Here is a 13,133-nt window from a genome sequence, read left to right on the forward strand (position 1 = left end):
CCATGCTAATCTACTATCATATTAACAAAGCATGGCTGAACAGATATCTAATCTTGAAATAAAGTTGGCGGACTTAGAAGATAGGTCTCGCCGCAATAATATTAGTGAGAGGGATTTCAGAAGAAATAAACACAGCGGAACTTCCTTCTTTCTTGATCAGATCTTTTCAAGCTATGGATCCACTGATAGAGCTCACAGAGTGCTAAGACCGAGAAACGCGTCCTCTGAACAACCAAGGGATGAAATTATAAGATTGCATTACTTCACCTTCAAGGAAAAGTTACTCAGAGTTGCCTTCAACACTTAAAATCTTCCTGAGAGGTACAAGGATATGTAGCTTTTCCAGGACCTGTCTGCTCACATATTGGCTAGGAGAAGATCCTTCATGCCAATAACCCAGAGCCTACGAAAAACAGAGATCAAATACAGATGGGGATTCCCTGTTAAGTTGTTTTTTCAGTATGAAAGCAAGTCATATGTCATCTCTAACCTAGAACAAGGGACAAAATTACTGGATTCTTTGAATATTAATGTATCTCTTAATTCTCAGACTCCGTCAACCGATATCACTAAAGGTTTGAGAGCTGCAGCACCTGAATGGGATCCATTACCTAAAAGAGAATTTTCAGCATTCAAAAGAAAAGGACATAATGTTGAGAATACCTAGTTCAAGGCGGGTAGTCTGAAGAACACCTAGAGTATCCTTTCCAAAAAAAAATAAGTTCAAAATTTTTATTTTTTTTATATATTTTGTTTATTTCTAAGTCTGCTATACTATGAGAATACAAGTTTAGCCCTCGTGATAGGTTTAGATCTAACTGCATAGAGTACAGAGATAACACTTGCTGAAATTGGGAGCTGTTGCTAGACACTAGCCGATGTTAACTCTAAGACACTATAACTATTATAATGGGAAATGTTAATCTTAGTTATACCACGCAATTGCATTGTTACTTGCCTTAGTTGTAGTCCAATACTGTTAGTAGTAAACTAGGTTGTTAGGCAAATATATGGCTAGATTACGAGTTTTGCGTTAGAGGCTATGCAGTGCTAACGAGCAGTTTTCTCTCACCGCTCACTTACCTGCAGCACTGGTATTACAGGTTTTTACAAACCCGACGTTAAAAGGCAAAAAGTGAGCGTTGAGCAAAATTTTGCTCCATAATGCACTCCAAGCTTAAGTCAGCGGTGAGCTGGTCGTACGTGCTCGGGCACGATTTCCCCATAGGAATCAACGGGGGAGAGCCAGCTGAGAAAAAGTATAACACCTGCAAAAAAGCAGAGTAAAACTCAGTAACGCAGCCCCATTGATTCCTATGGGGAAATAAAATTTATGTCTACACCTAACATCCTAACATGAACCCCGAGTCTAAACACCCCTAATCTTATACTTATTAACCCCTAATCTGCCGCCGCCGACACCTGCATTATATTTATTAACCCCTAATCTGCTGCTCCGGAAACCGCCGCTACCTACATTATACTTATGAACCCCTAATCTGCTGCCCCCAACATCGCCAACACCTACATTATATTTATTAACCCCTAACATCGCCGCAACCTAACTACACTTATTAACCCCTAATCTGCCGCCCCCAACATCGCCGCTACTATAATAAACATATTAACCCCTAAACCGCCACACTCCCGCCTCGCAAACATTAGTTAAATATTATTAACCCCTAACATCGCCGCCACCTACCTACATTTATTAACCCCTAATCTGCCGCCCCCAATGTCGCCGCCACTATATTAAATGTATTAACCCCTAAACCTAAGTCTAACCCTAACCCTAACACCCCCTAACTTAAATATAATTACAATAAATCTAAATAATTTTTTTTAATTCAAACCCCCCCCCCCTCATACAGGCACCTGCTATTAAGATACAATTAGAACTTTAACTTTAGCATGGCAGGTGAACATAATTTTACCAGTATTCTGACTGGGTATTAGCAAGAGCGGCTTTGGTCCGCTATTCTTTTTGCATATTTATTCTGAAATACCAATTGGCATAAACCTACTGTGACGTATATATTCATATTTATGAGGTTAACTTATTCGCTAATATTCCTGTATATAATTAGTCCATAAAAATATGGTAATTAACTGGTACAGGCCTATATACTGCATATCATACCCTCCTTTCTTGTGTATAACTTTGGTGAATTGAGAGTAGAGAGAGGAGGGTACCTCAAAAGCGAGATTAAATATGCTTTTCGAGAATAACACGGGATCATTATATATATTAAAATGATCTATCAATTTATTAAGTTTTAATCTCCTTTTTGAAAGCTCCCCTACATCCTGAACCTCTTGATTTTATAAATGTGATAAGCTTTAATATACCTAATTGTATCTGTTATCCTGCTAATAGGCGAATTACTTGTGTGTTAAGAAGTAAGGTTTTTCTTATGTTTGTCTTAAGTTTGTGTAAATTATATAAAATTAATAATAGGTAAGGCTTATACATTACTGTAATAGACAATTCTGTTGTAGTTGGATATGTTCGGCATGTATACATAATTAAGATGTTAAGTTTGCCAAGCCAACTGTAATTAGCAACCAATGTACTATATATATATATATATATATATATATATATATATATATATATATATATATATATATATATATATATATATATATATATATATGGCATATGTTTGCATGTTACCTCAATAAAAAAAAAAATAGGATTTAGTAGAACAAATTTGCAAGGCAGCTACATGGGCATCCCTTCATAGCTTTACTTAATTATACCATTTTTGCTTTTTTTGGAAGCGGCTTTTTTCTCAAAAAATGTTTTATCCCGGCCGCCATATTAATAGGATTAGAGCTACTAAAATCCTATTGGCTGTTCAAATCAGCCAATAAGGTTTCAGTAGCTCTCATTCTATTGGCTGCTGAATTTTTCAAAATGCCCATACAAATGGCCTTTTCAGGGCAATGGGTAGATTAGGTTTATTAGTGTTAGTTTTTTTTATTTTGGGGGGTTTAGTGGGTGGGGGTTTTTACTGTTAGGGCAATGACCTACAAAAAGCCATTTTAAGGGCTATTGGTAGTTTAGCATTAGATTAGGGGGTGTTTTTATTTGGGGGGCTTTTTTATTTTTAAAGGGGTTTGGTTTATTTTTTTTATTTTGGATAATGTGTTTATTATTTTTTGTAATGTTAGCCTTTTTATTTTTGTAATTAAGGGGTTAATTTAGGGGGTGTTAAGGGGGCTTGGTCATTAAATTAGTTTTTTGCATTGTGTGGGGTTGGCGGTGTAGGAGCTAATAGGTAAATTAGGTTTAATGTGTTGTGGGGGGTTGGCGGTTTAGGGGTTAATAGATGTATTAGGTAATTCGTGATGTTGGGGGATTTGAGGATTTTAGGGGTTAATAATTTTATTAGGTAGTTGTTTTTTTCTTAATACTTCGTACGGTCGGATAGTTTTTTTTAAAAAAAAATACTTATTGCGGGCACTTAGTTTTTTTTTAATATTTATTGCATGCATTTAGGTGTTTTTTTCATACTTATTGCGGGCATTTTTTTTTTTTTTTTTTTTAATGCTCCGTTTGCCTTCGCTGCATCCTGGGGGTTTCCGAAAATGGCAGGGCATTTTTGGAATCCACCTGGATACATTCTGTTGGCTGCCTTGCGCTGCCAACATTCCTTTGAGGATACATGCGCAACTGCCTACGCCGATGGACATTACAAACGCAATTATAGTATAGATGCATTGTGTAAAACAGTAAATTAAGAACATATTGCTAATTTAAATATTTTTGCTGAAAATTCCTTTTAAAAGTTTATTTTCTTATCTCTACTCAACTCAGTGCAGCTTTTCTTTCTTTCTACAAGCTGTACACTTACAAATGTAGAACACTTATTGCACAAAACGTCGTATTGTGCATTATGACACAGCAATAAAGGGACTTTGTGTCCAACTTTAATGAAGTAGTGCTGTTGTGTCATACTACTTGTTTAAGGCTAAATGGTGGGCAGAGATCCAGCTACAACAAGCTTGCTACAATGTGCTATAACCTCTTAATGACCACAGCACTTTTCCATTTTCTGTCCGTTTGGGACCCAAGGCTATTTTTACATTTCTGCGGTGTTTGTGTTTAGCTGTAATTTTCCTCTTACTCATTTACTGTACCCACACATATTATATACCGTAGTTCTCGCCATTAAATGGACTTTCTAAAGATACCATTATTTTCATCATATCTTTTAATTTAATATAAAAAAATTATAAAATATGATGAAAAATGGAAAAAAAAACACACTTTTTCTAACTTTGACCCCCAAAATCTGTTACACATTTACAACCACCAAAAAACACCCATGCTAAATAGTTTCCAAATTTTGTCCTGAGTTTAGAAATACCCAATGTTTACATGTTCTTTGCTTTTTTTGCAAGTTATAGGGCAATAAATACAAGTAGCACTTTGCTATTTCCAAACCACTTATTTTCAAAATTAGCGCTAGTTACATTGGGACACTGATATCTTTCAGGAATCCCTGAATATCCATTGACATGTATATATTTTGTTTTAGAAGACATCCCAAAGTATGGATCTAGGCCCATTTTGGTATATTTTATGCCACCATTTCACCGCCAAATGCGATTAAATAGATTTTTTTTAAAATTTTTTCACAGTTTTAGGTTTCTCACTGAAATGATTTACAAACAGTTTGTGCAATTATGGCACAAATGGTTGTAAATGCTTCTCTGGGATGCCCTTTGTTGAGAAATAGCAGACATATATGGCTTTGGCGTTGCTTTTTTGGTAATTAGAAGGCCGCTAAATGCCGCTGCGCATCACACGTGTATTATGGCTAGCAGTGAAGGGGTTAATTAAGTAGCATGTAGGGAGCTTGCAGGGTTAATTTTAGCTTTAGTGTAGAGATCAGCCTCCCACCTGACACATTACACCCCCTGATCCCTCCCTTCCAGCTCTCTTCCCTCCCTCAGCCCACAATTGTCCGCACCATGTTATTTGATATTTTTTTTTTACAAAATAAGCATATTTACATATGCTGTTCTGTAGGATCCCCCCTTAGCCCTCAACCTCCCTGATCCCCACCACAGCTCTCTAACCCTCCCCCTCTAACTTATTGGTAGCCATCTTGGGTACTGGCATCTGTCTGCCACTACCCAGTTTACAATAAAATATATATATATTTTTATATTTTTTATATTTTTCTGTAGTGTAGCTTGCCCCCCACCAAAGACCAACCCCACCCCTCCCAGATCCCTTAGATCATTTTTATTTTATTTTTGTATCCCCCTCTCTGCCACTTTTTTTTCAATCTTTTTCTACAGTGTAGCTATTCCCACCTGCTCCCTACACGTGCACGAGCTCGCCCCCGTGCATGCGCGCGTGTCCGTGCGTGCTTCCTGGCTATCCCGCCCCCGATCCCGCCCCCCTCCATCGATGGCCGCCCACCCGCCTCCCAGACTGGCTCCCACCCACCAACGATACAGGCCATCGATGTCCGGTGCAGAGAGGGCCACAGAGTGTCTCTCTCTGCATCGGATGGCCAAGGAGGGTTATTGCAGGATGCCTCGATATCGAGGCATCACTGCAATAACCTGAAAGCGGCTGGAGGCGATCACTATCGCTGCCTTCACTTTCCAAGACCAAGGATATGAAAAGCATATCTAGATTGGCTCAGTAGCTGCTGATTGGTTGTTGCACATAGATGCCTTATGTGATTGACTCACCTATGTGCATTGCTATTTCTAAAGAATTAAGCAAATTAGATAATAAAAGTAAATTGTAATGTTGTTTAAAATTGTATTCTCTACCTGAATCATGAAAGAAAAATGTTGGGTTTAGTGTCCCTTTAACTGAGATCAGTATATACAAACTGATGCTGTGCTCAAGAATAGCTCGTGCCCCATTGAAATATATTACTGTATGCTCTCTGCTTCTGCTATTCAGTTCAATGGTATAAATTCAGTGTGTGGTCAAAGTCCTTGAGCTGAATAGCAAGAGTGTGAAAAGGCCCTACTATAGATTTGAATAGGACATACAGCGTACTCTTGGCCATTCTGTCCCCTTGTTAAAAGGCTGCACCGTGTTGGGCAGAGGAAACAATCTTGCTTGGGCTAAATATGAGGTATGGAAATAGATTTTTAAAAAGCATTTTTAGCAATATTATTTAAAGTAACATTGTACTAGTTTTGTATTTATATGAACATTTTACCTTAAAAATGAGACCCAAAAAATGCATTTTATGATTGTTAAGGCTGCTCCTTAATTTGTCCGTCACCTTTCAGATACAATCGGGATGATTGACACCCTGTGCTAGCGGCCGATTGGCCACGAATGTGCAGGGGGCGGCATTGCACAAGTATTTCACAAGAAATTATTGTGCAATGTTAAATACGCTGTCGGCATTTAGTGGTGTTCTGTGAAGGGACCGAACTTTGTAAAAGAGCGAACCATGTCACTTCCTGTGACGTTTCATCAGCTGTTGCACTCATTTTGGCCCAATTGCGCATGCGTGCCAGCGTCATCACATACCTGGCCGCATACGTTACGGTGAAACTATTTAGGCTTCTGAAATTCTGAAACCTTTTTATAGCGCATGCGTGGGCTTTTCTATCACAAACGGGGGGATTTATGGAACTACGTTTATTCAACACTGTATGTGAATTATGGTGTGAAACAGAAATAAATGTATACTTATTTAAAAATATTTATTTATATGTAACCTCAAACGCGTACAAAAAGAAGGCGTGCATTCAAAGCACTTCACTTTATGTTTACTTTAAAATACGACAAGCAGTGGCGATAGCCGAGTGGCTGTTTGTCATGCAGGGACGAATAAACATCGTTCCATGTTTGAGGTTACATATAAATAAATATCTTTAAATAAGTATACATTTATTTTTGTTTCACACCATAATTCACATACAGTGTTGAATAAACATTGTTCCATAAACTACCCCCATTCGTGATTGAAAAGCCCACGCATGCACTATTAAAAGGTTTCAGAATTTCACAAGTCTACATAGTTTCACCATGACGTATGCGGCCAGGTATGTGATGACGCTGGCACGCATGCGCATTTGGTGCAAAATGAGTGCAACAGCTGATGAAACGTCACAGGAGGTGACATGGTTTGCTCTTTTACAAAGTTCAGTCCCTTCACAGAACACCGGGCGGACATGATTTGCTACAGTGAATCATGTCTGCCTGGTGTTTCATAAATTGACCCCCTAGTATCAATTTTGCTTATTTTTCTTGATATCTTTTAGCAGCAATGCACTAGTGGGAGCTTGCTAAGCCAATGGCAAGAGCTATATATGTGCTGCCACCAATTAGCAGCTGTCTCCCAGCCAGTGGCGTAGCGTGGGTTGTCAGCGCCCAGGGCAAGGCAAGTATTGCGCCCCCTAACCCATTAGCACTGACTGAGTCTCTTCCACCAGTACAGTAGGGATTGGCAAATTTGCTTTGAATCTATCAGCCAGCTAAACAACTTAGGAGACAGGTTTTTTTTTAAACAAACAAAGCTTTATTTTTAACGACAAAAATAACAGATTTTAAATTTACAAATAAAGAAGACTAGAACCAAACATCATGAGCATGAAGTTGATTCATGAAGTTGTTTCCTATGTATTTTGAACAACTTTACGGCAGTACAATTTCAAAGTCATTTCAAAGTACAAAGTCAAATTTAAGTAAAATTTTGACTATCACTTACCAAACACATATATTTTTTATTACAGGCAGCAGTAGCACTAATCTTCTTCTCGAGCAAGGCAGCCAGCACACCTTGTCGCCTCACTGCCTGAGTTTCAACCTCACAAAACTACAGTCAGGCTACAGCCATTGGCTGAAGCTAAACTGTGCCATTGGTTGCAATTTAAACTGTACAGCACAGTCATTGACTGGCAGCAACTAGCAGCTGATTGGGTCCATGGAAAGGGGGGCATGTTTCAAATTTGGCTTAACGTTGTATGGAAACATCTTACATGCAGCGTTAATCAGTGGCGGATCCAGAGCCTGGTCTCGGGAGGGGCACTTCCAGATTTTTTTGTGGTGGCGGATAGAAAATAATGAGAGAGAAAGAGAGAGAAAGAGAGAGAGAGAAAGAGAGAGAGAGAAAGAGAAAGAGAGAGAGAGAAAGAGAGAGAGAGAAAGAGAGAAAGAGAGAAAGAGAGAGAGAAAGAGAGAGAGAAAGAGAGAGAGAAAGAGAGAGAGAAAGAGAGAAAGAAAGAGAGAAAGAGAGAAAGAGAGATAGAGAGAAAGAGAGATAGAGAGATAGAGAGAAAGAGAGATAGAGAGAAAGAGAGATAGAGAGAGAGAAAGAGAGAAAGAGAGAAAGAGAAAGAGAAAAAGAGAGAAAGAGAAAGAGAGAGAGAGAGAGACACACACACACAGGGGCCTTTGGATGGACAATTATATTCTTTCCAAACCACTGAGATATATATATATATATATATATATAGATAAATATATAGATATATATATAGATATAGATATATATATATATATAGATATAGATATATATAGATATATATATATATATATATATATATATATATATAGATATATATATATATATACCTAGGAGATGGAATAATGGGAAATTATTTAGGGATGAATACAAAGATTTTCATTTTTTAAAAGCAGGCTGTATGAATTAAGCAGGGTAAGTCTGAAGCCTGGCTGCTATGCTATTTCAGCAATTAAGAGGTTAACACTCACAGCTCACAAACATTCCTGGGTCTAGTGAGTCGTCACAGTGCTTAGCTTCACTGATTGAAAGGAAAGGAATGCAAGCTGCTGCCGTTCCACACTACACCGGTCTTCCTTAGGAGGTACAAATAAAATGTGACATAATTTACTGCAGTGCTTGCAAGGCTCGAGCCCAACATTTTTGGAAAGTTTATTTGGAGCACAGAAGCTGCTAAAAAAATGTTGGGCTTGCAAGTACTGCAGTAAATTATGTCACATTTTATTTGTAGCTCCAAAGGAAGACCGGTGTAGTGAAGCTAAGCACTGTGAGTGATGACTGGATGCAGGAATGTTTGTGACCCACTGGCCAGAGCACCGGCCTGAGACTCCACCCTCTCTGCTCTTACATTAGTTAGTTACCCGGCGTGGTCTGTACCCTGGCTGCTGCCCCCCCCATCCCCCATTGGAAAAATAAAACCTTGTCTATCATCATGTGAGTCACTTACGGTCACTGACGATTCAAATACCATCCTGACCGGCATCCTCACTGACAGACTGAGATGACTGATACTCCATAGTTGTTCTGCCCGCACTCACCCAGGGACCACCTCACCAGGACACGGACATGCAGCAGTGCGCTATAACTTGTTATTGGCGCCATATGACTTCAGAGTCAAGTGCAGGTATTGGCTACAATTCTTCATGTGACCGACTACATCAGACCCAATAGGAATTAAATAATAAAACTAAACAAATAGAATTAACAATGAAGCGGCCACAAGGTTGGGGGCAATGCGGGACACACAAATAATAATAATAATAAAAAATTAACAATAAAGCGGCCAGGGGGTTGGGGGGCAATTGGGACACACACACTGTGCAGCTGCCTGGCCCCAGCCTCTGCCGGCATGGTGAGGGAAGCCCTTTCTCTCAGTATATTCTCGGGGGGGGGGGGGCAATTGCCCAGTTGCCCCCCCTGGATCCGCCACTGGCGTTAATAACCATGAATCATCGCAGAGTGGAGGTTTCCAGCCGGCAATTGGCTGTCAGCTGATGCTTGCTAGAAGCAATGAGCTGATGCTGATCGCCGGCCCTGTATGTGAGACAGTGAGAGCGGAGGAGCGCACCTCATGATAAGGAGATGGCTCTTTCAGCTTTCCAGCAGCTAGCCTCAGCCTGCACAGATGCCCCCCATACTCGTGTGATGCATTTGTGAGTGTGCACGGTAGCACACCTTATGAATTGGCAGGCGACTTCCTCTTTTGAAATTTTGCGCCCCTAAGAATTATGCGCCCGGGGCAACTGCCCCTGTGGCCCCCCCCACGCTACGCCACTGCTCCCAGCTCCTGAGCCTACCAAGGTATTGTTTACTACAAAGGATACCAAGATAACAAAGCAAATTAGATAATAGAAGTACATTGGAAATCTGCTTAAAATTGTATGTTCTATCTAAATCATGAAATAAAGTTTTGGGCTTTATGTTCCCATTGACATTTTAGCTGGTACGCCCATTATTGCGTGGTCCAGCCCCTCCCCTCTACCTGCCCCTAATATGCGTTCATTATTTATGTTGTCTGCCCTGAGCAGATGGTTGTGCATGCAACAGGAAGCTGGGTAGACAGACTGAAGCAGGAGTGTGTGTCCAGCATGAGTAATGGTATTTTGTTAGCTGGATAATTGTCTAAACCATCTACTGCTGAAAATCTGAAAAAAATTACCAGACTTGGGGTCGGCCAACAAAGAAATCCAGATGGATATTCTAATGTATATTTGCTGATTTGTAATGGAGTACAGACAATGATATATGCACAGTATATGTCACTAACATAAGCAGATTTCAGTTCCTCAAAAAAAAAAAATCCTGTTTATTGTACCTTTAACTTTTAGCCAGTGCATTTTTTGATATTACATTGTCATCACTTTAATATATTTTTTCTACTTAATATTTACATAAAGGTGTGTCTTGTGTTACCCCAATATCAGTTACTTATAAAAAAAATGACTGTCTCCCAGGAAAAGAACTAGGGGGTCAATTTATTATTAGCCGAATTGGGCCAATTCACCCTGTCTCCGCGCGAGTCTTTAGGCTCGCCAGAAAAAATGAGTTTAGAAGCAGTGGTCTATAGAACACTGCTCCTTAACTCATACGCCACCTCTGATGCGGCGTACAGCAATCTGCCCGATCCTATACGATCGGGTTGATTGACACCCCCTGCTAGTGGCCCATTGGTCATGAATCTGCAGGGGGCGGTATTGCACAAGCAGTTCACTAAAACTGCTTGTGCAATGCTGAAAACGGACAGCGTATGCTGCCCGCATTCAGTGATGTTTGGCGGACATGATACGTTACAGTGTATCATGTTCGACAGACTTTAATAAATTAACCCCTAGGTGTGTTTACAATGGCCTCTAGTTATCAAGCCGTCAACCTCAAATACGCTGGAATTCCACAGCGTATTTGTGGCGAGGCTGATTCGCCTTAGTTAACAAGCCCTACACACCGGCAAATGTAGGATTTAGTGATGTAAGCTTCGATCCGCCGGACTCAGTCCGACACAGATCGATTCTTACGTCACTCCAGATGTTCCGAACACAAGTTCGGCACAATCTGACTACTTTTGCTAGTTATCAAAAAACTAGCAGATACGCTCGGCACTTTTCCGGCCCAGCGTACCTGATTTTCAATCCGCCGCCCTGGAGGCGGCGGATCCCAAAGGAATCAATGGGACTCTGACCATAGCGAAAGTTCATGTTCGCTGCTGCCCGATATCCCATTGATTTCTATGGGAGATATCTACACCTAACACCCTAACATGTACCCCGAGTCTAAACACCCCTAATCTACCCCCCCTACACTGCCACAACTAAATAAATGTATTACCCCCTAAACCGCCGCTCCTGGAGCCCACCGCCACTCTAATAAACTGATTAACCCCTAAACCGCCGCTCCCGGACCCCGCCGCCACTATAATAAATATGTTAACCCCTAAACTGCCGCTCCCGGACCCCGCCGCCACCTACATAATACCTATTAACGCCTATCCTGCCCCCCTACACCGCCGCCACCTATAATAAATTTATTAACCCCTATCCTGCCCCCCTACACCGCCGCCACTATAATAAAATTATTAACCCCTAAACCTAAGTCTAACACTAACACCCCCCTAACTTAAATATTAATTAAATACATCTAAATATTATAACTCTTATTAACTAAATTAATCCTATTTAAAACTAAATACTTATCTTTAAAATAAACCCTAATATAGCTACAATATAAATAATAATTATATTGTAGCTATCTTAGGATTTATTTTTATTTTACAGGCAACTTTCAATTTATTTTAACTAGGTACAATAGCTATTAAATAGTTATTAACTATTTAATAGCTACCTAGTTAAAATAAAGACAAATTTACCTGTAAAATAAAAACTAACCTAAGTTACAATTACACCTAACACTACACTATACTTAAATAAATTATGCCTATTTAAAACTAAATATTTACCTGTAAAATAAACCCTAAGATAGCTACAATGTAATTAATAATTGCATTGTAGCTATTTTAGGATTTATATTTATTTTACTGGTAACTTTGTATTTATTTTAGCTAGTTAGAATAGTTATTAAATAGTTATTAACTATTTAATAACTACCTAGCTAAAAGAAATACAAAATTACCTGTAAAATAAATCCTAACTTAAGTTACAATTAAACCTAACACTACACTATCATTAAATTAATTAAATAAATTTCCTACAAATAACTACAATTAAATACAATTAAATAAACTAACTAAAGTACAAAAAATAAAAAAAACTAAGTTACAAAAAATAAAAAAAAATAAGTTACAAACATTTCAAAAATATTACAAACATTTTAAGCTACTTACACCTAATTTAAGCCCCCTAATAAAATAACAAAGCCCCCAAAATAAAAAAATGCCCTACCCTATTCTACATTAAAAAGTTAACAGCTCTATTACCTTACCAGCCCTTAAAAGGGCCTTTTGCGGGGCATGCCACAAAGAAATCAGCTCTTTTGCCTGTTAAATAAAAATACAACCCCGAACATTAAAACCCACCATCCACATACCCCTACTCTAACCCAAACCCCCCTTAAATAAACTTAACACTACCCCCCTGAAGATCATCCTACCTTTAGCCGTCTTCAGCCAGCCGACCACCGATGGAACAGAAGAGGACATCCCCAGCGGCCGAAGTCATCATCCAAGGGGCGCTGAAAAAATCTTCCATCCGATTGAAGTCATCATCCAGGCGGCGTCTTCAATTTTCATCCATCCGGAGCGGAGCAGAGCCATCTTCAGACGAGCCGATGCGGAGCCATCCTATTCTACCGACGGACTAACGACGAATGACGGTTCCTTTAAGTGACGTCATCCAAGATGGCGTCCCTCGAATTCCGATTGGCTGATAGGAATCGGAATTA

At 39.4% G+C, this 13,133-nt stretch overlaps 1 protein-coding gene across 1 annotated transcript in view; it reads right to left on the reverse strand.

Annotated features, from left to right (window-relative positions):
* LOC128662386 (protocadherin gamma-A4-like) overlaps nucleotides 1-9,325 on the reverse strand; it is a 40,672-nt gene extending 31,347 nt beyond the window's left edge. Inside the window, 1 exon segment of the mRNA XM_053716177.1 lies at nucleotides 9,190-9,325. Within this exon segment, the coding sequence (XP_053572152.1) occupies nucleotides 9,190-9,225 (36 nt within the window). The 5' untranslated portion in view covers nucleotides 9,226-9,325.
* Nucleotides 9,326-13,133: the final 3,808 nt, after the last annotated feature.

This window comes from Bombina bombina, chromosome 6, assembly GCF_027579735.1.
Source record: "Bombina bombina isolate aBomBom1 chromosome 6, aBomBom1.pri, whole genome shotgun sequence".
Taxonomy (NCBI): Eukaryota; Metazoa; Chordata; class Amphibia; order Anura; family Bombinatoridae; genus Bombina; species Bombina bombina.